This window comes from Trichoderma aggressivum (assembly GCF_033847375.1).
Source record: "Trichoderma aggressivum f. europaeum strain CBS 100526 chromosome Unknown scaffold_001, whole genome shotgun sequence".
NCBI lineage: Eukaryota > Fungi > Ascomycota > Sordariomycetes > Hypocreales > Hypocreaceae > Trichoderma > Trichoderma aggressivum.
The window spans coordinates 360610-386832 of record NW_026946367.1 but is presented as its reverse complement, the minus strand read 5'-3'; the positions used below and the strand labels follow the sequence as shown (position 1 = coordinate 386832).

General features: G+C 50.1%; 10 protein-coding genes across 10 annotated transcripts; 6 read left to right on the top strand and 4 right to left on the bottom strand.

Moving 5' to 3' along the window:
• Positions 1 to 834: 834 nt before the first annotated feature.
• Positions 835 to 1857, bottom strand: Triagg1_37 (uncharacterized protein; the record flags this gene model as incomplete). The annotated part of the gene is made up of 1 exon (XM_062895366.1): positions 835 to 1857. The coding sequence occupies one exon, from the start codon at positions 1855 to 1857 to the stop codon at positions 835 to 837; it is 1023 nt and encodes a 340-aa protein (XP_062760387.1).
• A 1149-nt stretch (positions 1858 to 3006) lies between these two features.
• On the top strand, positions 3007 to 4977 carry Triagg1_36 (uncharacterized protein; the record flags this gene model as incomplete). Its single annotated transcript, XM_062895355.1, has 1 exon — positions 3007 to 4977. One exon carries the CDS (start codon positions 3007 to 3009, stop codon positions 4975 to 4977), a length of 1971 nt encoding a protein of 656 aa, XP_062760386.1.
• Positions 4978 to 5642: 665 nt separating this feature from the next.
• Triagg1_34 (uncharacterized protein) lies at positions 5643 to 8986 on the bottom strand (the record flags this gene model as incomplete). Its single annotated transcript, XM_062895343.1, has 3 exons — positions 5643 to 5689; positions 6192 to 8524; positions 8583 to 8986. 3 exons carry the CDS (start codon positions 8984 to 8986, stop codon positions 5643 to 5645), a joined length of 2784 nt encoding a protein of 927 aa, XP_062760384.1.
• A 2805-nt stretch (positions 8987 to 11791) lies between these two features.
• On the top strand, positions 11792 to 13682 carry Triagg1_33 (uncharacterized protein; the record flags this gene model as incomplete). Its single annotated transcript, XM_062895332.1, has 4 exons — positions 11792 to 12051; positions 12245 to 12440; positions 12509 to 13593; positions 13658 to 13682. The coding sequence occupies 4 exons, from the start codon at positions 11792 to 11794 to the stop codon at positions 13680 to 13682; spliced, it is 1566 nt and encodes a 521-aa protein (XP_062760383.1).
• A 303-nt stretch (positions 13683 to 13985) lies between these two features.
• On the top strand, positions 13986 to 14702 carry Triagg1_32 (uncharacterized protein; the record flags this gene model as incomplete). The annotated part of the gene is made up of 1 exon (XM_062895321.1): positions 13986 to 14702. The coding sequence occupies one exon, from the start codon at positions 13986 to 13988 to the stop codon at positions 14700 to 14702; it is 717 nt and encodes a 238-aa protein (XP_062760382.1).
• A 641-nt stretch (positions 14703 to 15343) lies between these two features.
• Triagg1_31 (uncharacterized protein) lies at positions 15344 to 17771 on the top strand (the record flags this gene model as incomplete). Its single annotated transcript, XM_062895310.1, has 5 exons — positions 15344 to 15377; positions 15441 to 15478; positions 15541 to 15628; positions 15688 to 16037; positions 16125 to 17771. 5 exons carry the CDS (start codon positions 15344 to 15346, stop codon positions 17769 to 17771), a joined length of 2157 nt encoding a protein of 718 aa, XP_062760381.1.
• Positions 17772 to 18382: 611 nt separating this feature from the next.
• On the bottom strand, positions 18383 to 20054 carry Triagg1_30 (uncharacterized protein; the record flags this gene model as incomplete). Its single annotated transcript, XM_062895299.1, has 2 exons — positions 18383 to 19686; positions 19745 to 20054. The coding sequence occupies 2 exons, from the start codon at positions 20052 to 20054 to the stop codon at positions 18383 to 18385; spliced, it is 1614 nt and encodes a 537-aa protein (XP_062760380.1).
• Positions 20055 to 21098: 1044 nt separating this feature from the next.
• Positions 21099 to 23295, top strand: Triagg1_29 (uncharacterized protein; the record flags this gene model as incomplete). Its single annotated transcript, XM_062895288.1, has 3 exons — positions 21099 to 22953; positions 23015 to 23042; positions 23151 to 23295. The coding sequence occupies 3 exons, from the start codon at positions 21099 to 21101 to the stop codon at positions 23293 to 23295; spliced, it is 2028 nt and encodes a 675-aa protein (XP_062760379.1).
• Positions 23296 to 23637: 342 nt separating this feature from the next.
• On the bottom strand, positions 23638 to 24684 carry Triagg1_28 (uncharacterized protein; the record flags this gene model as incomplete). The annotated part of the gene is made up of 2 exons (XM_062895277.1): positions 23638 to 24467; positions 24537 to 24684. The coding sequence occupies 2 exons, from the start codon at positions 24682 to 24684 to the stop codon at positions 23638 to 23640; spliced, it is 978 nt and encodes a 325-aa protein (XP_062760378.1).
• A 347-nt stretch (positions 24685 to 25031) lies between these two features.
• Triagg1_27 (uncharacterized protein) lies at positions 25032 to 25939 on the top strand (the record flags this gene model as incomplete). The annotated part of the gene is made up of 6 exons (XM_062895266.1): positions 25032 to 25043; positions 25165 to 25208; positions 25355 to 25408; positions 25678 to 25771; positions 25822 to 25878; positions 25931 to 25939. 6 exons carry the CDS (start codon positions 25032 to 25034, stop codon positions 25937 to 25939), a joined length of 270 nt encoding a protein of 89 aa, XP_062760377.1.
• Positions 25940 to 26223: the final 284 nt, after the last annotated feature.

The following is a 26223-nucleotide window of genomic DNA, read 5'->3' as shown; positions in this document are numbered from 1 at the left end:
ACCTCTGTTCTTCTGGAATATCCAAATAACAAGGGTCCAGAACCAACCACCTGATTGCCAGATAAGGAAGTTGTTGCGATGCCACCCAAGTTGAAGTTGCACGTAACTCGAGCTGCAACTTTGTGATATAATAGAAAAGTCACCGCCTAAAGATGAAGGTCATGACATTCATTCCGACTGTATTTAAGCCCCTTCTCGGCCCATTCCGGCGGCACCGGCGTCGATCGTCCACTTTTTGCGGGGTACAGCTTGACATTTATACATTAGATGATGAAAATGAAGAACTTGGCGATATACTATTTATTACTTGTGATAATTCAGAGTACTGTTATTGGAATTGTCATGTATAAATGCCCTTGATGTAGCTTTGCGCGTGGGTTGTACATGCACACTACCTTATTTATAGATACGATGCTAAGACGCACCACCACAAGCCAAGACATGCACACAATAAGGAATAGCTCTTATCACTGACAAGGAAAAGAAAGCCACAAGTGAGAAAGATGTCACCAAGAGCGCAAATATTCTCGTATTCACTCAATATTAAGCACTAATGTCGGCGGTCGTGGGTATTCCATAAACAAACATCCCGATGTCAGCCCCCGAGTACCCGGTATCATTAGTGAACATAAAACAAGTATAAAAGCAGGCGAATAGCCGCACATGTCTGCCTCAAATCAATGCGTGTCACCAATAATTTACTCTTCACATGTCAATTCTTATCACATATCACAATCATATAATACAAGTTATGAAGACATTCATTCATGATTCAAGCAACTGCATGACCAACATTTTCATATATCAATACTATCCATCATTCATCTTCTTCCCTTAAATATCGACCTTGATCACAACCTTGCCCTTTGCCTTCTTCTGCTCAACCTTGTCATAAGCAGCCTGGAATTCCTCAAACTCAACAACACTGTCAACCTGGGGCTTCAATCCCCGAGCATCAATAAAGTCGGCAATCTCCTTCAGATCCTCGCCCTTGCAGTCCATGAGGAACCAAGTGCTCTTGCCCAGCTTCTTTGTCACAGACTCTGGCTTCATTTCATCTGGGCCGCCAACAACACTCAGCAAGACACCATTCTCCTTAATGGCAGACCAGCATGAAGCCAAAGTCTGTCCACCAAGGCAGTCTAGGACCAGGTCAACCTCACGAGAGGGATTCTCCTTAGCCCACTCGTCAATGGACTGCTTCTTATAGTCAATAATCTCTGTGGCTCCGGCCTTCTTGGCAGCCTCGATATTTGCGCCGCTGCACTGGGCAACGACAGAACCGGCACCGGCGGCGGCGGCAAACTGAACGGCCCAGGTTCCGACGCTTCCTCCGGCGCCAGTAATCAGGACTCTCAGCTTGCTATTATGTGCCCTTGCGTCTGCATCACCTCGAATACCGTGCTTGTTGAGGGTCCCCTGGGTAAACACTCCTTGCCACGCAGTCAATGTGCTCAGTGGCGTTGCAGTGGCTTCAACCCAGTCCAGAGACTTGGGCTTCAAAGCAAGCTCCTCGGTGTGAACAATTGTGTATTCTCTCAAACATCCAGGGAATCTTGCATGGAGGCGAAAGTACACTTCATCACCAGGCTTGAAAGGGCTGGACCCTGGTGAAGTGGCGACAATGCCAGCAGCCTCAGTTCCGGGAACACGCTCTCGGTTTGGTGGGAAAATTGACGGGTAGTTGACTTCCCATCCTAGTTCACCAAGACAAGGAGCTGTGGCCTTGATCTTGATAAGATGGTCATCTGGACCAGCCGGTTTAGGAAGGGGAGTTCGCCGGAGCTCGAGGGTTGTGAGTTTAGGATCGATCTGATAAACAGCTCGGATGGTGGTGGGGAGGTTAGCAGAAGCCATTTTGACGAATTGGTTGGCGGTTGACAACAGATTTGGCATTATTCAGACACAGACAATGTGCAATGACAAGAGAAAGGGTTTTTTAAACAACTACGACTCCTTCACTCCCTCAGAATCCTCCCACCTTTTATAGTTTTCCCCCGCGCAAACATCTCCATCATGGTGATGTCCATTCTGCGGTTCGGTAACCCCAACTACGGGTAGCCTTCCCGCCTATCAACCGGGTACCCAATCTTTTCAGCTGCTAAGCATCGAATCGGCGACTCGTCCAGCTTCCATACACGGAAGCAAAAACCTTAAAATTATTCTAACCTAAAGCACAGGCATGGCTTAAGAGGCGCCGCCCGGCAAACAAAGGCCAAGACGGGAACGTCTTATGGCGATGCTTGTTAGGAACTGGAGATCAGGCACCGCCGGGAATCAAGTGGATCGGGCACGGTTACGCCAGTATGCGGCTTTTCTCTAATTATATCCACTCCAAAAGGCTACCACTTACCCTTATTGTCGAGAATGGGTATCATGAAGGGGTCTACCGCCTAACAATACAGGCCAGATCCCTGCCGTCGTGATTCGGAGATGCTTCCAGCGTCTTTTGCTCTGCTCCGTGCTCCGGTCTCCACTGGCCCGGGATCCGCTGCCGAAGTGTCCCAAAGTGGCAGCATATCCCGGCTCGGCAGATGGAAAACTGGCTCGAATGGCAGTTTATATCATCTGGTGATGTCCCGGATGATTCTGAAATGAGGCTGCGTTTTGTTTCCTTTTTCGTGCATCGTCACATTTCCTGTTGACTCTGCGACATGTTGTCACGATTACTATGACCACCTAGCTCCAGTTGAGGGATTAATAGGTGACAGCAATTTGCATACACAAAAGTCTTCTTGTTCAATGTTAATGCTGGTTTCTACTGGTCAAGGTTCCGGAATGCCGTCACATCTGTATCACCTCTTCTATTTGTCATCTTCACAGTACTCACCATCAACCGGTTCAATCGCCATTATGAATGCCACATTCGATCCATATACGGGCAAATTTGCCCAAGAGTTCAGGCAACCATGTGATTCCACCTATCACAACTCGCTCAGGCCCTCCACAGCCTCCTCATGATCTCCGCATCCTCACCAACATGTCCTCTTGCCCCTTCATCTCAACATGCGTCTCATAAACACACAGACCCTTGATTTAGAGGAATTCTTCGACATCTATGTCCCCGAATATGCCATTCTCTCCCATACGTGGGCCGATGGCGAAATCTCCCTCCAAGAATGGGATGATCGCAAGAATCGACGCTTCAAGCCCGGCTATCAGAAGATCGTCTGGACCTGCGAAGAGGCCACCAGAGACAATCTACAATATGTCTGGGTCGATACCAACTGCATCGATAAGACCAGCTCGGCAGAGCTTTCTGAGGCCATCAACTCCATGTTCAAATGGTACCGCCGAGCGCGCATGTGCTATGCGTATCTTGAGGATGTACCGCATATGAGTGTCGCAGAATGTGAAGAACAGGGCAGCGCTTTTCGAGCAGCAAAGTGGTTTACAAGAGGCTGGACTCTGCAAGAACTCATCGCGCCACCAGAAGTCAAGTTCTTCTCGCAGGATTGGCAATCTATTGGGACGAAGGCCGACCTGGCGCTATGCATCTCTGAAATCACTGGCATCGCATGGACATGCCTGCTAAAGCCTAAATTCTCCAAATCCAATCCCCTTCGGGGATACAGCGTCGCTCAGCGTCTTTCATGGGCTTCTCGCAGATCAACTACTCGTATTGAAGACCAAGCCTATTCTTTAATAGGCCTCTTTGACATTACGATGCCGCTCTTATACGGGGAAGGCCACGAGGCATTTACGCGATTCCTGGGTGAAATTATCGGCAAATATCCCGATCACAGTTTCTTCGCCTCACAGCTTCGATATGTCGACTTTCTTCCACGATCGCCAAAGGAATTTTGTGACTCTCGCAATGTGGTCATTGGCAACTCGCCACAGCTGCAGAAACATTATACGCCTGTGTCTCACTCATATCCATTTCAGTTAACAAATACGGGACTGCAAATAACATTGCCTATTGTACCTACTCTGGTGCCGCATTTCGTGTTTGGTGTTTTAGACTGCTGGGAGTATGACATGGATAGTACCCAGGCTACTCGTTCGGTGTCCCGCATATGGATTCCTCTACTGCAGAAGGACCATCCAGGCCTCAGGCACTATTCACGATTGCTATGGCCACAGGTCTTTTGTCCGGTTAAACTCATCCGCAAGCATAGATTCATGCAAGTTACGCAAGTCGAAGATGGAGAGCAAGGAGGGCAAACAACGGCCACTGAGACAGCTTCAATACTTGACGTTGTCCAACATGTTGACATTGCGTCCATGGACATACACAAGAGTATATTGATCAAGAATCCTTATGCAACTACAGTAGATGCTCCTCGCTGGCAGCCCCGTTTAGCCGGTAGCCCATTTTTGGTGTGCTTCCCGCGAGGCACAGGGGACTATCGTCTTTTGGGCATATATCCCACCGAGAACAAGGTACAGGAGGCATCTTGGTCTGCCCATAAACCACCATTGCTACCTCTTATAATGCCACGGAAGATATCACGAATAAGGAACGCAGACACTGAGAGTGACGGCAGCGAAGCACCAAACGGCGACGACATACAGACCGGGGTATACGGTGTGGTTGTTGTCTTTAAGAAGAGAGGATGTAAACCCGCCAAATGTACAGCAGTATACCTAGCCAATATACCACAGACGACAGATGGCTGCACTACATTCCGACCAAGTTGCAAAATCATCCACGGCTGGACCTCTTCGCAGAAGAAAGACTTGTGTGAAGATGACTTTGAAGACATGACCGACATCGACGCAAAGGACAACGTCTTCGTGGCCGCGCAAAAGTTCCCATGTCCTTCGAAAAACAGTACAGAAGGGTTGGAGCCACGGTTCTTGGGCTTGGTTCAAGTTGTCTTCGATAAAGCTGATATGATGGATGAAGTAAGCTTGTCATCGAGTGGGGGGATGAGGGCAGCGGAAGGGATTTTGCAGTACTTCGGTGTCGAGGATTCGGATGAAGAAACTGGTAGTATGAGCACAAACACGAGAGCAAGCCTCCCAATATGAGGCAGCCATGGTACGCAGACGATGATTCAGCTAAGTTTCCATAACATCAATAGGGGGGATTATCCATAATATAGGTACCTAGCTACCATTATTTACCCACTGTCAGATAGTTCTCGTTCCCAGCTCACATTCCGTCAATACATACCTGAGGACATGTATAGATAGACAGAGTAGAAAGCTGATGGGTTACTGCATCTCGTCTATGTAAGAAGCATAATAACTACGCAGCTACTCATGCTATTCACATTCACGGCCAATACATGAATAAACGAGAGAAAAGACAGTCGACCCTTTTTTTTGACATACTCAGATCATCAAAGGAGCATCAGCCTAGGAGCTGACCTCACTGAATGACTTAACAATGCTATCAAATACATCCCCTCGGTTCATACTCGGACCTTCTCCCTCAGCCGCAAAGCTCTTATTGGAAAAGAGTAAATCTCGAGGAGTGCAACCATTTGTATCCTTTACAGAAATTTGCGCACCAGCTTCCATAAGAATATGTATGATTTCGGATATCGAGGCGATTTGATCATTTTTACTGCGCAAGATTTTAGAGGATACTGTCGCACTAACTACCAAGTGAAGTGGTGTTCGGTGATGGTTGTCCAAACAATTAACATTGGCTCCCCATTCCGTGATGAGGCTTCGGACAATATCGTGTCTTAAACTTTGTGCAGCGACATGTAAAGGACTCGCACCATCGCATCCTCTGCAGGGTTTGTTAGGGTCAATATTGCCGTCAGTTAACAAGTAATCCACAGCATCAAACCAGCCTCTGGAGATAACCAGAGATAGTGGCGTCTCATAGCAAAAGTCTTGTGGATCTATCGACTCTGTCAGGCCGGCATGGAAAGTTAATAGACCATCCCATTTTGAAAAGTGATGACTATGCCACTCGCCATCAGGGTCTTTTGCTTTATATGTTCGTGACTCCGAGTCAACTCCAAGTTGTGCAACAAGAAGCTGTAACATTTTCTGAACTGGTCTATCCCAGTGGGTCCCTATTATTGCAAGGTGGATTGCATCCCATCTGCATATTGGATTGGGCTCTGGCGGTGACATATTCCAATTTCTTATCATGTATAAGTATTCGACAACACTAAATTGACGGTGGAAGAGAGCAAGATGAAACGGGCTGAGCCCCCATCGGTTGAGCACGTTAGGGTCGATACCGGGATTCATAAAGAGTAACCTCACTGACTCAAGATTACCTGTCATTGCGGCATAATGGAGAGCTGTGTTTCCGTTCTTGTCCTGGCGATTCATGTCGAGGTTCCATTTTGGATCCAAAAGCACACGGATTGATGGCAGATCTCCTGTTTGGCAAACACTATGGAGAGCTGTGGTGTCTTCAAGCTCAACTTTGTCCCGAAACTGCGAAGGAGTGGCGCAAAATCTCTCTGCCCAATATTCTATAAATACGCTGAACATTGGTATGAAGTGTCGTTGGAAAGCGTCCCCCGGTCGATCGCCAGCCCCCCCTTCAAGAAACAACTTCACTATTTCTCGTCGATTCAAGGAAACTGCTCTCTTCAAAGGACAAGTCCTCTCCGAGGCATTTGGGCCATCAGTGACATGAGCACCACGCGCCAGTAGATACTGGACTATTTTATAATGGCCTCCTACCACAGCCGTATAGAGCGCCGTGCACCCATCAGTCATTTTGCAGTCAATGTCCGCCTTGTTTTCTAAGAGGATAGTGACAGCAGGGAGGTGTCCATTTTCAGCGGCACAATATAAAGCTGTGTAGCCGAATGAATCTAGTGAATCAATATGCACCTTGTTCTCAAGGAGCATCTCGAGGATAGGAACGTGTCCTTTTGCAGCGGCTATTTGGAGATGCGTGCTTCCGGTGTTTCCGTCTTTCTTGAGAGCTCTTTTCATAAGAACGGTCAGTCCATAATCGGCCGCTAATTCAGCCTGTCCACTTAATGGCTTGTCATAATATGACTTCTTTGCCTTATGCGGTTCTTTCGTCGTATCCGCATAGCATATGGTGTTGGCCAACTCCATCCATAATTTGAGAAGTTCCGACTCATCAGAGAAGAATTTTGGATATTCATCTAATATTTCCGCGCCCAGTTGGCCAGAATGTTTAAAATGCTGAGTCCACTGCCGTGATGCGTAATCAAAAAAGGGATAGCGAAGTTTTCTCCTTTCATCATCTTCAACTGTCTCAACCAGGAAAGCATCCTTATCCTTGGAGTATACATCATAGAAATAAGAAATACATGCAGATGCCAATTTTGACTGCTCCAATTCAACATTAGACAATGGAAACCAAGGTATCGCCTCGGAGCTTGGAATTTGGCGCGTTAAAAAGTCGTACGCGCTGTGGTGAACCAAAGTTACGGTATCGTCCGTTATGTTTAGGAAATGGCCGCAGTAAGCAAGCTTTCCTCGCAATATTGTGACCCTATCAAGCAGCCCAGTGGACTTGATCTCTAAAGCGGTAGCAAGTTCGTTGAGTGAGAGCGGCCGAACTGCAAATGTGCACCACCGAAGGATATTCAAGATTAGGCCTCTCTGTGTGCTTTCGATTTGTTGAAGGATTCTTTCATAAAGAGCATCAAGCCCCTGAGGGAATTGATTTAGGCTCTCTTCCACTTCGGATATTTCCATTGTTTGAAGATCTTTCACAGTGAAGCTTACCCACAGATATGTGCCTGCGGACTTTTCCATTAGACATTCTTTAACATGATTCGCTAGCTGAGGTGTATATTGCTTGCTCTCAGACAACTCTGCAACACGCGTTGAGATATACTGCTCAAGCCCGCGATTGACCTCGGTTTTTGCATCGGGATCCAGGCGAATTCTTGGAAATTGACCAAGTAATGCTCCAAAAATTTGAGGATATTCTCGACTCAAAACAATGATTTTGAGCCTAGGCGATGTGCTTGTGATTTTCTTGAGATTTTTAAGCAGGAGCTCCAGTGAGATTGGCTCACACTCATCCAGACCGTCAATGATGCAAGTCGCCTGCGAGTTTCCGAGATCATTTGTCATTTCAAGAAAGAATTTCCAGACCGTTTCAAATGAATTCTGAGAGAATAACTGCTCTTTTTGCACTTCATATCTGGGAAGGATATGTCGGATAAGTTCCTTTTTCTGCTCAACGAGTTGGAAGAGTATTCCCCTAATGATGGCCACAGCGTTGTTGCGCGTATTATCCTTGGCATTACAAAAGAAATAAGTTGAATAATGGGTTCTCGTATCTCCAGACGAAAGAAAAAAGACCGAGAGGTACTCGGTGAGGTAAATTGATAGCATGGTTTTACCAAGGCCAGGGCCACCTGATATCCAGAGCAGTCCTCCATTGGAATTCATCCATTCGACAAACTCTTTTTTCTGAGCAACCCAGTTGCAGGTGCCTTGTACAAGCTCTCCTTTGGAGTTGATGAGTTTGGCACGATCAATTGCAGGATCTGTGATGAACAGCGCCTGCTGACATTTTAAAGAATCGGGGCTGGAATTGGCCGTTGTGTTAGATTTGTCAATTGAATTATATCCGGTTTGTATATCTTCAGCGATTGTAAAAATGCGACTATTGACGCACGCTTAGCCCATGTGTATACATTTTGGATCAGCTGTTCTCTGCTTACAGATTCATGTGAGTGTTGAGTGAGTTATACTCGTGATCCAGGTCGTCGAAGAGGTTTGAAATATTTGCTTCTTGTTTCAGGCCAGAGATAGCTCTCCAGGTCCTTTTTCGAATCGAATCACGGCGATTAAATGAAATCTTTTGCAGGAGATTTTGCAATGACTGCACATGGCATTCGCACCGAGTCAATATTTTACCAATATCTTCTGTTTGCAAAGACTTTGTATTTTGTATCTGTTTAGCAAGCGATGCGAGGCCTTCGAGTCGTCCAATTTTTTGCTGTATTTGGTCCGGGCCATCTTGAATTTGGTCGGCAACAGATTTGATCAGCTTGATAGTCTTGAACGCGACTTCGGCAAATTGTTCAGCAGCGGCCACAGCGCCAATGATTTCGAACCCCGACATATTAAGCAAAATATTTTCTTCGTGAACATATGTTAAAAGTTAACAAGATGGGATTTTACTCGATTGTCACGATCTCACCCTTGCCTATACCTTTTTCAATAATATCGTCAGGCTCCGATAAGGCAACTAACTTACTTGCGTGTCAATGTCGGATTGGCTCGACTCCGCCGCAAGGCTGCAATACGCATACTTGCCTATGCACCTATGTGTGTAACGTTTCCGCCACTTGTTGTCGTTTGCCCAATCAGCCGCACAGGTTTCGGGACTTGTGCGAGTGTCCTAGTTCAGATACAGCCAGATACATGTATATCATGAGAAAATGGTAGCAAGATGGATAAAACAGCGCCGAGCAACCCTGAACTTCAGTTGTTCTCCATACCAACAGCCGCAATTCAGCAGCTTTCTAAGATTATCTGAGTAATGGTGAAATAGTCCATACTGTAACAGGCTGGCACTAGAAACAGAAGCTCCCAGAAAATGTTCAATCGTTAAGCTTTTTATGTTCAGAATAATCCAGACCTGCAGGGTAGAGAGGTTTACTATGTATTTGGATTACTCGATTAGCCATGTCCCCCAACACCTGTCTAATCATCGCGAGCCGGGGATGCAAGGAACAGCAAGTCATGAGATCTAAAAAGGACGAAGAATCTACTTTCTATTTTAAATGTTATGAAGCAATGTAGTTACATGTACTTTGGTCCCGTACCGTACATACGATTGTGGGAACTGAGCTTATTTTAAGGGAGACTAGAGCGGTGTTCTGTTCCCGCTCTGCTCCAGAGTGAGAAGAATAGAACACTGCTATAAGCACATCATTCAGCTAATACCATGTTTTTTTTTTTTTTTTCGTCTTCCAGCAATATCATCCACAAGATATTGACACATTACGGGACATTGATCCTTACCTGTCAGGCCAGGTCGACTTACGTGGCTAGAGATCTCGCTTGCAGCCCCAAGTGCAGGGTCCACGGCCGATCCCCAAGAAAAGACCAGCGCGTGTGGAGAAGAACGGCAGGCCCCCTGAAAATGGGTGCACGGATGATTCCATGTACGTATCGTATACGAACGTATCTCATGTGTAATGCTCAACGGCGCCTACTGAGGACAATCGCGATGAAGACAAACGATAGGCTGGTGGGCATTAGACAATTGAGTGCATGTCATGTAATTGTCCGTCTCTTGTTTGACAACAGCTCGTGTATGTACATGCAGTGCAGTTTCATCTCCTCAACATTGCATGGAAACACCAGCAAAAGGGCCTCGCAATCCCGGGCCTGTTCAACACACCGGTTCTCCGCCCAATGCTTTCATGCGCATCTTCTCGTCACCGCTAAACTGCGGCGCCAAGATATCTGGAACCGGCAGCCATTTCGCAAGCAAATATTGCCATCGGGGATTTGTAGGCCGCTAAGATTGCCAGACCCCCATCGCCCACGTAATGGCATGCACGGGAGCGGCTTTTTTCCTGTCCTTCTTAATGCCGCGGGAGGCCGCACCGATGCCCTTTTGTGATGAACATGTCGGATCCTTTTGCGAAGGGCAGCTTGAGAGTTTTGCTGCAAGAAGCGTAAAAGTGAGTATGTGGCTCAGTTTGTTTCGTCGTGAATGAATTTATTACATTGGCGATGAGTTGAGGGATATCCCAAAGAGGCAGTTATCCATCATTTCCCTCTAAAGGGGGCCAATTGGGAGGGCTTGATGCATCACCACCACCAAAACTCAACCATCTCTCAGCTACATCGTCGTTGTCAATAGTACTGCTGCTGCGATACTCGTACTAGTATTCCGATACGCACGCACGCACGCACATACAACCCCCTACTTCACATCCCTGCAACGGGGGTTTTGCAACAACCTGTACGGAGTAGATTGAACGGTTACAAATGCGCTGACTTGCAACTTTGCCCATTTCCAGCTAGCCTCACAGCTGCAATGCCGGGACTGGAGCCTCATTCACCAGCTAGCCGCTGAAAAGCTGCAGTACTAGTCTCATCAACCGCACTCCAACGAAATGAGCGAACTGAAGCGCGTCTCTCCTTATTCCTCTCTCCCTCTCTTTGCTCTCGATATTTTCACTCTATTGAATTTAGCCTTTTTTTTTCTCCTCATCGACATCATCAGACTCCCCTCCCGTCATCGCTCACTCACCCCGTCAGCAGCCTCTCAGACGTGAGAGATTTGTTTGTGCCTTTTGCCTCTCTCTCTCTCTACTCCAACTTGCCCCGAAAAGCCGAAATCTCACGATGCCGCCCATTAGGAATTTCTTGCCCTGTAAACCCTGGCCCTCCCCCGAATAAAGTGGCGCCAGGTCCCGGATCCCCGTTCAAAACAGGTGGGCCTTTGTCGTGGGCTTCATTTAGCCCCTGTTTCCTCTCTTTTTCCATTTTCCCTTGCCCCCCCTATGCATATGACCAGCTTCTTTCGTTTTCTTTTTTCGCCCGGCATGACGATGGACTGCCCCCAGTCTCGTTATCCCTCTTCGTTGTGAGTTTTTTCGCCGCTTCTGCTTTCCACAAGCGGTCGCGTGCGCCTGACGCAGTTTGACCATTTTTCGCTCTTTTCCCTTCATCTTCTTCTCTTCCATTGTTGAAACACGTCGCGACACTAAAGACTTTTGTTACCATCCATTTTATTCTACGTCTGCTTCACGGTACAGACGGATTCCACACGTGCTTGTCTATACAACCCACCTCGTACGACCCGACGTAGATGAAAGTCTGGTAGTACGAATAGCTCGTATCTTCTTTTGATTCCTCGACGAGTCCGCGGCCTGGCTGGAGCGGCACAGCCTGGTCCGATACCTAGATGGCTCTGATTGTGGACATTGTGCGATCGGTCCTGTGCACCTCATGGCTTAACGTCTTGCTTGTCTTTGTGCCCATCGGCAGTGTGGCCTATTTTCTCAACATCAATTCAACCCTCATCTTCATCTTCAACGCCCTCGCTATTGTGCCTTTATCGTCCCTGCTTACGGATGTCACGGAGAAGATTGCCAGCGATGCCGGCGACACCGTTGGCGCCATCCTCAACATCAGCCTCGGCAACCTCGTCGAGCTGATCTTATTGTGAGTCGAGCACCTTGCTGTTCCCTTCATTGAGGCTTGACATGTCCCGGCCTCCTCCCTCTTTGCCCCTCCATGCTAACCTGGGTCATCTGCTTGTAGTATGTAAGTCGAACTAGCCTCACGCGAGCAACGAAGATCCCCTCGATACGGCTCGTCGTTATACATTCATTGCCCGCCATACTAACTTGTCCAGTGTCGCCCTGAAGAATGATCAGATCCGTGTCGTCCAGGCGTCGATCCTCGGATCTATCCTTGTAAACTTGCTTCTGATTCTCGGCTCTGCGCTCCTCACAACGAAGCTTCCCGACCAGGAGTTTTTGCACGATGCCGCTGGCACACAGCTTCTCGGATCCCTCCTCTTTGTGTCGGTCTTTACCTTTCTTATGCCTGTAAGCTGTCACCACCCTCGCTGCTGCTGTGCCAGAGTACGTGTACTGATTCCCAACCTCTCTCATAGACTGCGTTCGACCACACTTTCAGGGGAACCGAAGGCGCAGAGGGCATGAGTCTCAAGATGAGCAGAATCTCTGCCGTCATGATTCTGCTCATTTATATCCTATACTTCTTTCACGAAATCAAGACCCGAACCCCTCCCCACGACGTCGAAGCCGTACCCCAGGACGAAGAAAACGACGATGCCACGCTATTCGACGGCCAGGATCACGTTCCTCTTCGGCCTATGCCTCTCTCTGCAGACGCTCTGAATGGCTCCCAAGCAGCTCCCCGAACCGTTCGATTCGCCGATGTCAGCCCTACATCGGAACATGCGCCTCTCAAGGAGGGCGATCGAGACAGCTTGGATGGATTAGACCCCAACGAAGGCGAATTGGATAACGAGGACTATCTGGAGAATGGAGAGCCCAAGGAGGAGGCTGGCGAAGGTCTGTTCCAGTCGTCCAGACGGGGCAAGACACGAGCTCGCTCATTATCTCTAGGCTCAAGCAGGGGAGCGATGAGCGAAACATCCGAGGGAGGAGACCGCACGGAACTGATGGCGCCGTACCTCACGACCAGGCAGATCCTCCGCGACAGCCACGTCAACCTCGACCGCATCGTTGCCAAACCAAGACATGTCTCGTTCGGAGCCAAGACGGACCGCGTCATCTCCTACGTGATGCTGATCCTGACCTCGTCCTTCATGTCCGTCTCGGCCGAGTTTCTAGCCAGCGCCATCGACGATGTGATTCGCCAGGGTCATTTGTCCGAGTCCCTCATTGGCCTCATCATCATGCCCATCGTCGGCAACGTCGCCGAGTACGCCACTGTGGTTGTCGTTGCTGCAAGAGACAACATGGGACTTGCGCTGGCAGTTTCGGTTGGCTCATCGATCCAAATTGCGCTCTGCGTGACTCCGTTGACGGTCATTGCGGGCTGGATCATGGATCGTCCGCTGATGCTGACATTCAATCTCTTTGAGATTGCCACTCTCTTTGGATCTGTCTTGTTGGTGAACTTTTTGATTCTTGGCGAGGGAGTAAGTGGCCCGCTGCGATCCAGTGGCCTGAAGGGCGGATTAATGTGTGCGTGTTATGTGATTATCGGGTAAGTCTGAATTTTGTTTTCTACATTCTCATACTGGTATAGGCATTTGCTAACATTAAGCCAGACTCGGGGCGTATCTGTCTCCCTAGCATGATGGAGTTATACACTTGGGGTATTTTGTACACATAGAATTTCTGCATTCTGCGATAAAAGCAGCACCAAACAATTAGATATGTATCTACTAGAGTTAATCATAATGAACAAAAATTCGTCAAAACAAAGCACATTGAAGCTTCTCCAACATTTGGTGGCGGAATCATTGTGTGCGTTACGTAATCACATTTGTCGCTACGGAGCATTTAGTGTTGCCCAACTTCAACTCTTACATGTAAACCTCAACTTTGTCATGTTGTAATGCAGCATCACGACTCATCTTTTCTTCTTCTCAACACATGGTCATGCGGCGTGGGGGGGATGACTCTGACGATGAAGACATCCCGCTGCATCACAAACGCCCGTTTGGCGCTGGGTTGAAACGCAAGAAGATTGAGTTTGTCAAAGCCACAGACGCAGACGCAAGCAACACGATCAAGAATCTGGGCAAAGAAACCGCCTCCATCGGAGATGTCTACGCCAGCATAGTGTTAGGCGGCAGCTCCAGGGATTCGTCATCAAAACCTGAAGGCACCAGCGATGAAAAGGACGACCAAAATGAGGACGCTGCTGAAAAAGAGCCGGAGCCTCCGACATGTCCCGTCTGCTCTCTTCCCATCACGACGACGCTGCAGCAACACGAGGCCTCGCTTGCCCATCAAGTCAGCCTGGAACACTCCCATCCGCCATCTGCACTAGATCGATCGCGCATGGGTTTGCGAGCCCTGGAATCTCAGGGCTGGGACCCCGATTCCCGCCTTGGCCTGGGCCGAGAAGGCGAGGGCTCCCGGTTCCCGATCAAGGTAGCCCGGAAAGAGGACACGCTGGGAATCGGGGCTACTCGCACGCGGCCAAAGCAGGCGGTTCAAGAGAAGCCTCGGGCTCTGACTGGCAAGGAAATGCGCGCTCTGGCGGACAAGGAGAGAAGAAAGGGGGAGAGGCTACAGGCTGAGATCTATGGACGCGTGGATGTGGAGAAGTATCTCAGGGGGAATGGAGGCGAGGATGGCCTATGAGAAGTACAAAGAGCACAAAGAGACGAACAATAGACTGCAGATGGCCTGGATATAGACGTGGTTGGAGGAAACCGAGTTCCAGCATGGTCGTGTGATGTTTGCCGATGTTTGCTATCTTGCCCGTGCATGTTCTGTATCCATATGTACCTATCCCGGCACGAGTCTGTGGCATGATTCCATCCATTCCACATCGAGCTCTGAGACCCTTGAAGCCGGGTCGCTAAAGGGAATAACCTCCAATGCTCTTCAGCGAAGCGTCCTAGTGACCTCATCGCCCCGCGGCACTCAACCAGCCACCCTTAGCGCTAAAGTTAGGGGCCAGGCACTAATGGTCGAGCCTGAAGCAGCCTGGGGTCGCCCGGAGTTTCAGCCTGTGCGCACCAACCCCGCCAAAACCCGACCTTCCTTTCAGCTTTGGTGATGCTTCACAAAACAAAACTTGGCCTCCCTCAGCCTCGACCGCACTCGAGCTTCCAGCCGTTGCTCACGCCTCTGATCTCTACGCTACCAAGTGAAGCTGCTAGTCGTGGTTGATTTAATTGTCGCAAGCCGATCTTCCGCCTACTTCTCCCGTCTTTTCCGCCTGTCGTTGACTTTGTCCATCACCGCCTGACGGGACAGCTCCGTTGAACTCCGTCACAATGGGGTTGTCCGTCTTTGAAGAGCAGCACAATGGTATGAGCCCGGTTCTCATGCTCGGGGAGCTTGCATCTATCGCATTGCTGACACATGTCATAGTTATCCTGCAAGAAATCAAGAACATCACGCAAAACGATGTACGAGACCGCCTGCCCCTGTTTATCCCCTACCGACCGACAGCGATTCTGACCACTCCCAGTGGAAATGTTTGATAGTCGACGAGACCTCCAAGAAGATTGTCGACAATGTTGTCAAGTCGGATGACATCCTCAACAGCAATATTGCCAGTCAGCCTCACCTCCCGTATCTCCGATTGCGAGGCCCTTTACTGACACCATCTCCGCAGCCATCGAGCTCATCGAAGCTCGTCGCGAGCCTAACCCCGAGATGGACGCCATCTACCTCCTCAGCCCCGAACCGCACATTGTCGAATGCCTCCTGGCCGACTTCGAGCTCCGGCGCTACCGAAGAGGGTTTCTGGTATGGACGAACCTGCTAGACCCGGCCCTGCGAAGGAAAATCGACGAGTTCCCCGGCGTGCGCCAGCTGCGCGCGAGCTCTCGGACGCTGTTTGTCGACTTTTACCCTCGAGAATCACATTTGGTGACATTCCGGGATCCCTGGAGCTTCCCGATGCTCTTTCACCCGGGTTGTAATGCCATTGTCCCCAAGCATATGCAGCTCCTTGCGCAAAGAGTAAGCTTGGACCAGCCATGGATTCTTCTTTTCTTTTCTTTCTTTTCTTTTGTTAGTATAAAACGAGAGCGCTGATGAAGCTGTCAGATTGCCGGAATTTGCATTACTCTAGGAGAGTATCCAAAGGTGAGATACTACAAGCCGAAAAATGCCTTCCACGAGGCTTCCGTCTTATGCACCCACCTGGCGAGATTCGTTCAAGAAGAACTGGACGGCTATGCCCAATGGGACTCCAACTTCCCGCCTCCGTCGACCAGGCCACAGTCGACGCTCCTTATTACAGACCGGTCGATGGACCTTATGGCTCCGCTAGTACACGAATTCACCTATCAAGCCATGGCGCACGATCTGCTTCCCATCAAGGACGGCGACAAGGTTACTTTCCATACGACAATCAACGAAGGGACACCAGATGAACAGGAGAAGGACATGGAGCTTGCAGAAAAGGACAAGATTTGGGTCGAAAATCGTCATCGTCACATGAAGGACACGATTGACAAGCTCATGGGCGATTTCCAAAAGTTTTTGGATCAGAATCCTCATTTCACTAGGGAAAACACCGACACGACGAGTCTGAGCGCCATCCGCGACATGATGGCTGGGTTGCCTCAGTTCCAGGAGATGAAGGAGGCTTATTCTTTGCATCTCACCATGGCCCAGGAATGCATGAACAAATTCCAGCATCATAAATTGTCCGACACTGCGGCCATTGAGCAGACGCTGGCCACCGGGCTGGACGAGGACTACAAGAAGCCGAAGAATATTCTGGATTCGGTCGCTCGTTTGCTGGATGACGATGCGGTATCCCCCGGAGACCGACTCCGGCTGATTACTCTCTATGCGCTATATCGTGATGGCATGATTTTGGATGATGTCAAGAAACTCCTCGCCCATTCAGGTCTCCCCATCCAAGACACGGAGACTATCATCAACCTTGAACACATCGGAGGGAGACCTATTAAGCAGCTAAAGGAGCAACGGCAGGCAATTCCTCCGCTGTTTCCCGCTGACAATAAGAACTCTCAAGACGAGGACGATTATACTCTTTCCCGCTTTGAGCCTGTCCTGAAGCAGGTACTGGACGGACTGACCAAAGGCACTCTGGATCAAACCCTCTTCCCATACGTCAAGCCACCATTGGATCCGAACGAGGATATGCTTGCAGCTCAGGCAGGGTCACTTCGTGCTGCTGGACGGCCAAACTGGGCAGCGGCTGGCCGACGGCCTCCCGAAAACCGCCAGAGGCTGATTGTCTTTATGGCTGGCGGCGCTACATACAGTGAAAGCAGGGCATGCTACGAGCTTGGCAACGAGCGAAGCCGTGATATTATCCTGGCAACTTCGCACATGCTCACGCCCCAGCTCTTCCTCCGCCAAATCGGAGATCTCAGCCGCGACAAACGACAGCTGGATCTTCCCATTGAGCGCAAGAGACACGCACCCGCACATCTTTTCGAGCGCCCAGCACCACCACCGCCACCGGTTCAGGCTCGGCCACCACAACAGCAGGCCGCAGCACCTCGGCCTGGCGCTGCTGCGCATCAACCGGTGGCTCGCCCGGGCGGCCTTCCCAGTCGACCGACTCCCAGCGGCGGTGCCGTGCCAACGCAAGCCATGGCCAACATGCACATCAACTCTAGCGGACACAGGCCGACAACATCGAACAGCTCGTACGATGACGGCAAAGCACACAAGGAGAAGAAGAGAAGGAACTTCCTGGGTCTAAAGAAGTAGGGTTCTTTTCGAGAGAGGTCCTTTTCTTCTGGCTCCGCGTCGTCAGGCGGTGGGAACAAGATTAAGAAGCTGCAAGCTTGAATTCCATCCTTTCAGAAAGAAGGCATTCATTTATCTACGGCGGACGAAGTACTTCTTATTTTTTTTTTATTATTTCACTGCGAGGAGAGCCCTTTTTGGTACTCGTATGTTTTGCCCCCCTTCTTTTTCCAAAAAACTTTTGGGTACTACATTTTTCTGTTTCCCTAAAAGCGTGGCGTGGAGAATTGAGATTGAGCGATAGTTTTATTTGTGGTGGCGAATGAATGAATTCATGTATGGTTGAGATGTTTTAATAATCATGAGGCGAACGTGAGAGGTAGTAAGTAGTAGAGCACTTTAATTCTTTGTTCTTTTTTTTCGAAAGGTGTAGCAGGGTGGTGGAAGTAATAAATTGCATTGCATTGTGTTGAAGAAGAGTGAAATATCCATGTCCTAGAAATGTATGCCAACATGTGAGATGATGTATTATATACTGAATGACAAAAGACCACTCCGTGAAACGCTCCGCCTGCTGCACCGTGAATCATGACGAATTCAGACAAAAAACAAAACAAACTCCCGTGCAGACGTTAAAATCGTGTCTCGATTACCTTCTTCCCCTTGTTGACTCTCTCCTGAGCGCTCTTTACCCGCTCATCATCCATGTTGCGCCTCCATTTGCAGCTCGGCGCGAACTCGCACGACGTACACTTGAACGCCTCCTCGATCGTCACGCCAGCAGGTTTCCTCTCGCCGCGCCACCAGCTCATGTCCCCAGCGAGATAGGCATCCAAAGTCTGCTTCGAAACGGGGAAATCAACAGTCGTAAGTTCGCGACCGTCATCCCGAAAGACGTACTGCACACGGAGAATAGAGCCGATGGACTCTGCGCCGCGCGGGAAGGTGAGCCGGATTTCGTCCTCGACGAGGGTGACGAGTTCGCGGAGGGATCCGTACTTGAGGAGGTCGGGCACGCCGGAGGATGACGGCTCGGGGATAGCGGTGGAGTTGCTGTCCTGAGCGGCCTTTCCTTTAGCTGCGTTCCTTTTGAACTGCTCGAATTCTTCGGCCGAACTAGTGGGGGTGTCGAAGAAGATTTCGTCGTGGAGCTCTCCGATTTGCGACATGAAGGTGTCCGAGAAGCGCTCGTCGGCATCTAGCCCGTATCGCCTAAACACTTTGAAGAAGTCTAGCTCGCCGGCGGCCATGTTGGATAGAAAGCGATGGTAGAGAAGCAACTGAATCTTTGCAGGTCGGACGGTTGCTGCTGATACAGGTTTCGTAGTGCCCCGTGTTTTGACATCCGAAAGGAAGACTTGGCGGTTGTTGCGTTTTGGCTTGCCGGGCTTGAGGCCTGAGAAGTAGTCTGATATCATTGACTGGTTCTGACTGGGTTGGGATCCTTGGCTGGAGAGTTCTTCCTCAAACTCTGGATTGGGGTTGTCGTAGCTGAGATCGTCAATGACGCCGTTGACCAGATTGCCGTCCACCATGCCCCAAACTTCCAGTTCCCTCGTCAAACCCGTATCTCGCAATGTTCTTAGCCCTTGGACCAGGTTCCATAACCTCAGCCCAAACCCATCCTCCTTGTTTAGAATCTCAACCTTGACCGTCGTATGAACCTCGTCTTCAAGCTTCTTGTGCACTTTGGACCCTTGTTGCATTGCTGGTGTTCGAGTTTTCCGTCCACCAGGTAGCCGTGTGAGTGTATACCAGTACTGAAGCTCGCACCATGCTCCAGCAGTCAGGTCGCTTACAGTTAGCGGCCTCTTTGGAAATGAGCGAAACCGCTTTAATGGGGAACGGTCGTCCTCGAATTCAAGCTCATCATCGTCGCCGATTTCTGTAAGAGGGGGTGACTGGATGGGTTTAATTGCTTGTAGAGCAGTGGTTACTGTATCAAGATTTAGTTGTTTGTCGAGCTGAAGTTGGCGAATCTGGAGTGTACTCACGATCGGGATAAGCGATGGCCGTACTGACAGAAGGAGGAGACGAGATGCTCTGGTTCTGGTCTACCGATATCTCTTCCTCTATGGCAAACCCATTTGATGGTGACGCATAGTTGCGGTAGGCATATTTCTGAGAGGATTTGATCTCGCCCGGGGCCTCGAAATCTGTATTTGTCTTCTGGACAATGGCTCGATTCACATCATCAGTCGACTTGAGCGGCGGCGAGTGAGTCGAAGCAAGTTGGATGAGAAGCTCCTCGTCGTCGGTTTCAAAGTCGTAGCCAAACTCGTCGTCGCTGGGTTGCACGGCCATGATTGTCGATCATGGTGGTGTTTTCGCCATGCGTGAATGTGAATGCGATAGCGGGGTGAAACGAACGTGCCTATTGAACCCTAGACTGGAAGAAGATGCGCGATAGAAACACCAGGCAAACACGCAGTCACGTGAGCTAGGCATCTCTCTTGCGTTGAACAAGTTGGGATGATGGCCGACTTCTGCCTAGGAAGTGTCCGAGGATGGATTAAATTGGTTCAATATTACGTTGAATTGAATAACGTCGATAGAATCATTGGCCGCAACATTGATGCCCTGTTAAGCTTAACAGTCATGGTAGAAGGATGGTTAAAACGGCATGTAAGTGGACACAGCTACACCTACTGTAGGTACATGATCACACTGCCTAAAGACCAAATCAGCTCAATTCCTTATCATCCTGCCTCACTACTAATCTTTGCTTCTCTATCTTCAATTCGCGGAATAACGGATAATACCTCGTGTTCCTTCAGCCTAGCAGCAGTGAATACGATGCAACTTCGTATATGCATCCCCAGGCACGTTAGTTGGCAGCTGTCACTGGCACTTTGAGGCGTAGCTCGGGCTGTACCCGCCCCAAGGCGGCAAGTGGGCACGAACTAAATGTACTTGCAGAATTGAGCGGAAGCGGAATTCACAGTGCCCGCATCTGACTCAGCACAAATGCTACAGTGGGCGGATGGTAGACAGTGGATTGGACATGTGGATGGACAGCTGGCTGCAGCAACTCCGGACGCGAATCCAGTCCATACGAGTACAACTCGGCAATCTCTGCAGCTCCGTCGTTCGATTGCTGCTTCAACCAAACAGGCTTCTATCTCCTTGTCGCAGTTTGACGTCGATTGCGACCGCACCAAGAACAGAACCCCCTGGAGCACGCCTGGCTGCGTCACTCCCCAACTGCTAACCCCCCCCCCCGAATTGGTCTGAGCACCGCCGCCGTAATCTAAGCCAACAAAGCGATTGCCTTGCGAAACGAACACCTCACCATCTTCGAACCTCGACGACCTGGGCATGATACACCCATAACAGATCCCTCACACAATGCAGCTGCGAAATAGTGCGCCCACGGCGCTTCTGGCGACTCTGCTCGCGCCGCTGGCCTCGGCCTTTTACCTCCCCGGAGTTGCCCCTACCTCATACAAGCCCGGCGATGAAGTCCCGCTATACGTCAACAGCATCAAGCCCGTGGCGGCGCCGCAAGATGCTCGATTACACTCGGTCGTCTCGTACGATTACTACCATCCGGCCTTTCAGTTCTGCAAGCCAGAGGGCGGGCCAAAGTATGTGTCGGAGAGTCTGGGCAGCATCCTGTTTGGCGACCGGATAATGACGTCCGCCTTTGACCTCAAGATGGGCACCAACGAAACATGTAAGCCGCTCTGCACGGTGAAATACCAGGACAAGTCGGTGGATTTTGTGTCGACGAGGATTGAGCAGGGCTACAGCCTCAATTGGCTCGTCGACGGTCTTCCTGCAGGCCAGCAGATCCAGGACCAGCTGACGGGCACCACATTCTACAGCCCTGGGTTCTTGCTGGGGCAAGACGATGAATCGGGCAATATTCTCTTCAACAACCACTACGAGATTTGGGTCGAGTACCACCAAGTCAGCGGGAACGAGAATCAGCTCCGAGTTGTCGGCGTTGTTGTTCAGCCCAGCTCCAAAAAGTACCAAGGGGAGGCCGACTGTGGCGACAACCACCCGAACCTCGTCTTTGCCAAGGGCTCCGGTCCCCAGGAGGTCAAGTTCAGCTACAGCGTCTACTGGGTAAAGTCGCCTACCGCCTGGGCTACCCGTTGGGACAAGTATCTGCACGTCTTTGACCCCAAGATCCACTGGTTTTGGCTCGTCGACACCGCCATTATTGTCGTCATTCTTGTTCTCACCGTCATGTCCATTCTGATCCGAACTCTGAAGAAGGACATTGCGCGATACAATCGCCTTGACCAGATCAACTTGGACGACCTGAGTGGCACCTCGATGCTGGAGGATGGTGTCCAGGAAGATTCTGGCTGGAAGCTGGTCCACGGCGACGTCTTCCGAACCCCGTCGCGCCCACTCCTGCTTTCCATCCTCTTGGGCAACGGAGCTCAACTCTTTGTCATGACCGGATTTACCATTGTTTTTGCGCTGCTGGGCTTCTTGTCGCCTTCTAACCGTGGATCTCTGGGCACCATCATGATCATTCTCTACACTGTCCTCGGCATCGTTGGAGGATACACCTCGGCTAGAACGTACAAGGCCATGCAGGGCGAGCAGTGGAAGCTCAACATTGTCTTGACTCCTTTGCTGGTCCCCGGTATCGTCTTCATTGCCTTCTTCCTGCTGGATCTGTTCCTCTGGGCCAAGGAGTCTTCCGGCGCCGTGCCCTTCACCACCATGCTGGTCATCGTCGGCATCTGGTTCATCATCTCCATTCCCCTCTCGTTTGCGGGCTCTTGGCTCGGATTCAAAGCCGTCCAAATCGAGAATCCTGTCCGCACCAACCAGATCCCTCGCCAAATTCCCCCCGTCACCACCTACCTCCAGCCCATCCCCAGCATGCTCATTGTCGGCCTCTTGCCCTTTGGCGCCATCTTTGTCGAGCTTTACTTCATCATGAGCTCCATCTGGTTCAGCCGCATCTACTACATGTTTGGTTTCCTGTTCCTCTGCTACGGCCTTATGATTGCCGTCTGCGGTGCGGTCACCATCCTGATGACATACTTCCTCCTGTGTGCCGAGAACTACAACTGGCAGTGGAGATCTTTCCTGGCGGCGGGCATGAGCGGCGGCTACGTCTTCCTCAACTGCCTCCTCTACCTGGTCACCAAGGTCAAGCTTGGCGGCCTCGCGGGAACGGTCCTGTACATTGGCTACAGCGCTCTGATTTCCTTCCTGTTCTTTATCCTTTCCGGTACGTTGTCAATCATCATCATCCCTGTTCTCACCGCTACAATGTCTAACTTTAAAACCAGGCACCATCGGCTACTTCGCCTCCTGGTGGTTCGTAAGAAAGATTTACTCTTCCATCAAGATTGACTAAAGCAAAAAAAAAAGGAGTGTGGTTACAATGCGTGGCAGCGACGTGTTTCAGTTTGACACCATTCGCAGCGCAGAGAAAAAGGGGGCAACTTCGAATATATCTAGCAAACTTGTAAAGTACATGTACGACCATGGTGTGTACGGCGGTATCACTGTGACGAGGAGGGGGAAGGGCAACAAAAATCCAGCGATTCTTCTAGTTTTGCACATTTAAAGGCAACGATTTTTTATTTTATTTTTTGTTTTGGTGCAAATATGGGAGAGGGATGAGATTGGGCTGGGCGGAAAAGAGCAATGCGGGATAGACATGTTTAATTGACGACTTTTCGGCTTATTTCAAGATCAGTCTGGCTACCTGGATAGACTTATTCTTTTTTTTTTTTCACCAAGGGTTTAATACTGAATCAGCTGGTACGACCAGGATTGGCCTTGTGTAATGTTGAGAACAAAATACGTCTATGAAAGGTTTTGCTAAATGCTTCGCCGGACTGCGCCCAATGTTCCAAATAACTCGCTGTTGCTATTATCAAATGCCCTTTCAGTTCCACGAGACAAGCTAGTCCTCATCGTCGTCATCATCCAAATCATCCAGGTTGGTAAACTGAAACTGCTTCTTTTCCGCTTTTGCACTCGGAGGAGCGGCAACAGCTGCCTCCCCAGAGGCGCCGACAGCCATGCTTGCTCTCCGCCATTCGGCCTGCTGCTTTTCAATCTGTCGCTGCCTCTCTTGGCGCTGGCGCTCCGCCTCCTTCTCGCGCTCCACGCGCTCCTGCTTCTCCTTTTCTTCCTTTTCTTTGCGCTCCTCCTCTTCCTTGCGTTTCCGTTCTTCTTCCGCGACGGGATCGTAGCCTCTGGGGTCGATGCCTTGCTCCAGAAGAATCTGGTTCGATGCCAGCGCACCAGAGCGAATCTTGTCTTCCAACGGCCAGGGGAAGAAGAGTTGTCCCGAAAGAGGGTTGAGGAACTGCGTCATGGTGTCGGGGAGAGTGGTGTGTAAGGCGGCCTGCGCTTGCTGGGCGGAGTGCTCGATGGTGCCGTTTGTGGGAGCAGGGCTCTGCATAGGATTTGGAGTTTGCGCAGAGGGCGTCATGGCAGATTGGACCTGAGAATCGGGAAGCGGCGTTTGGCTCTCTTGACTGGCAGCCATGGCATTCAGGATAGCGGCGGGCGGCATAGAGGTCTTGCTAATGCGGCGGGCATGGCCGAGAAGCTCTTCGTAGACGATGGGGAAGTTTGGCTCGGTAGGGTAGGTGGTGACTTGGGTGTTGACAATGTCTTTGCGCGTCGTTGCGAGGCAGGTGAGCGTCTCGCGGATCTGGGCATCGAGAGACGCGGACAGCTGGCGAAGCTGCAGGATCTTGAGGTGGTTGTTTTGGTGTATTTCAACTGAAGAGCTGATTAGCAATTTCTTCTGATGTATCATGGGATATAAGCCGAGTGCATGTTGCCGCATACCTTGCTCGAGCCCCCTGCAGAGCTCATTGTCTGCAGCCTTGAGCTCCTCCGCATGAACAGCTGAGGGATGGTATTTGGTGACCGAGTCAATCAGAGTCGCGAGGGCCTTTTCTAGGCGCTCAAACCGGCCATCAATGTACGTGTCCATAATTTCGCACAGCCCAGCTCTTCGACTCAATTCCGTGAGGGTGCAAAAAAGCGGAATCGCAAAAGAAAAACAAAAGTTGAAAGACCAAAAACGACGAGGCTGATCGAAATCGGAAACGAGGCACGTTTGTCTCGATAACAAAAAGCTGGTGTGGGGCTCCTTTCCGGGTTCGATCATACGATTGGCCCACGCAAATTCGAGATATGCTTAGTCAGAGCCTCAGGCCAAAATCCTTGGCCGAGAATCGCCGGCAATTGCGAACAAACTCGCGCAACTTCTAGAGTGACGGCACTTTTCGACGAGCAATTGATCGATACACGCGGTTCCCGCTGCCAGAACAAGTCAAGATGGTTTCTCAGGTACGTCCCCAGACTGTCCTACTAGGTGGAAGTTTGCTCCTCAGCCGGGGGGTGGAAGCGAACGTTGAAAGAGATGCGGCGGGTAGAAAAGCAAGAGCTAACTTTTTTGACTGCGAAATAGACTCCCTTCCGCGCTGCGGAATTCAAGAGCGCCTACGGCCCCAAGTACGTTCGAACTATATGGTCTTGACGGTGGAAGGTTTTGCGGTTTGAGGGAGTGCACAAGCCGGGAGGGGGGGGGCTCTTGAGAAAAGCTTTCCGGCTGTGGCAGTTTTTTTGTATGGGTGTATGAGCTGACATCTTCGCAAAAGGTACGCTTTCCAGCCCAACTACCGCGGCATCAGCGTCCAGACTGCCACCCGATAGTAAGTCTCTCTTCTTTTTCTTTCCTTCTCCTGCATGGGGAAATCTGGGGAAAGCTGCAAGGAGGCGCCGAGCCTGGTATGCGACTGGAGGGGTAGTGGTGTGATGAAGAGGTGCGATGAAGAGGTGCTCCCAAATCATATCAAGTCGCCAAACATGCTACGGAATACCGCAAAACTCTCGAGACTGCCTCTCAGCTCGACTTTGCACCTGGAAATCAGCTCTTTCGTGCGCATGTATCGAGTCTTCAAGTTTGCTAACTGATCGATAGTGGCTTCCGAGCTGCCACCATCGGCGGTGGTCTCGGCGTTGCTCTGATGCTCTTCGCCTCCAGCCTGCCCCGTGTCCGTTCAGACATCCTCGTAGTAAGTGCTTGCTCCTAGCAGGAAGAAGGTGTATACTCACAGTGGCCTAGAAAATCCCCTTTGTTGGCGGCTTCTGGGAGAAGCAGGAGGTTCACCCTGCCGACAACGTAAGCTCCCCCTTATGGATTTCGTCAAAACTCGAATGCTGACTTGTGATAGCCCTTCTAAATGCACTCGTTGGATGGTGTTTGTAAAATTGTAACGAGGCCTTGCGCAGCTTGCCTTTGTATAAGAGATACACAATAGACTTTTCCTAAACCACAACTGTCTGCCTCTGTAAACATGCTTTGCTTTTTGAAACTGGATAATTTAATGTGATTTCCTAATGTTTGTGTTCCATAGAATCGATTGAGATGCATTGACAATCCAGATAATCAGCGTGCTTGTGCTGCTCTTCTCTCCCGGTTGAATCAATTACAGTGCTCTTCGTGCTATCCATACTGTCCGCTTCT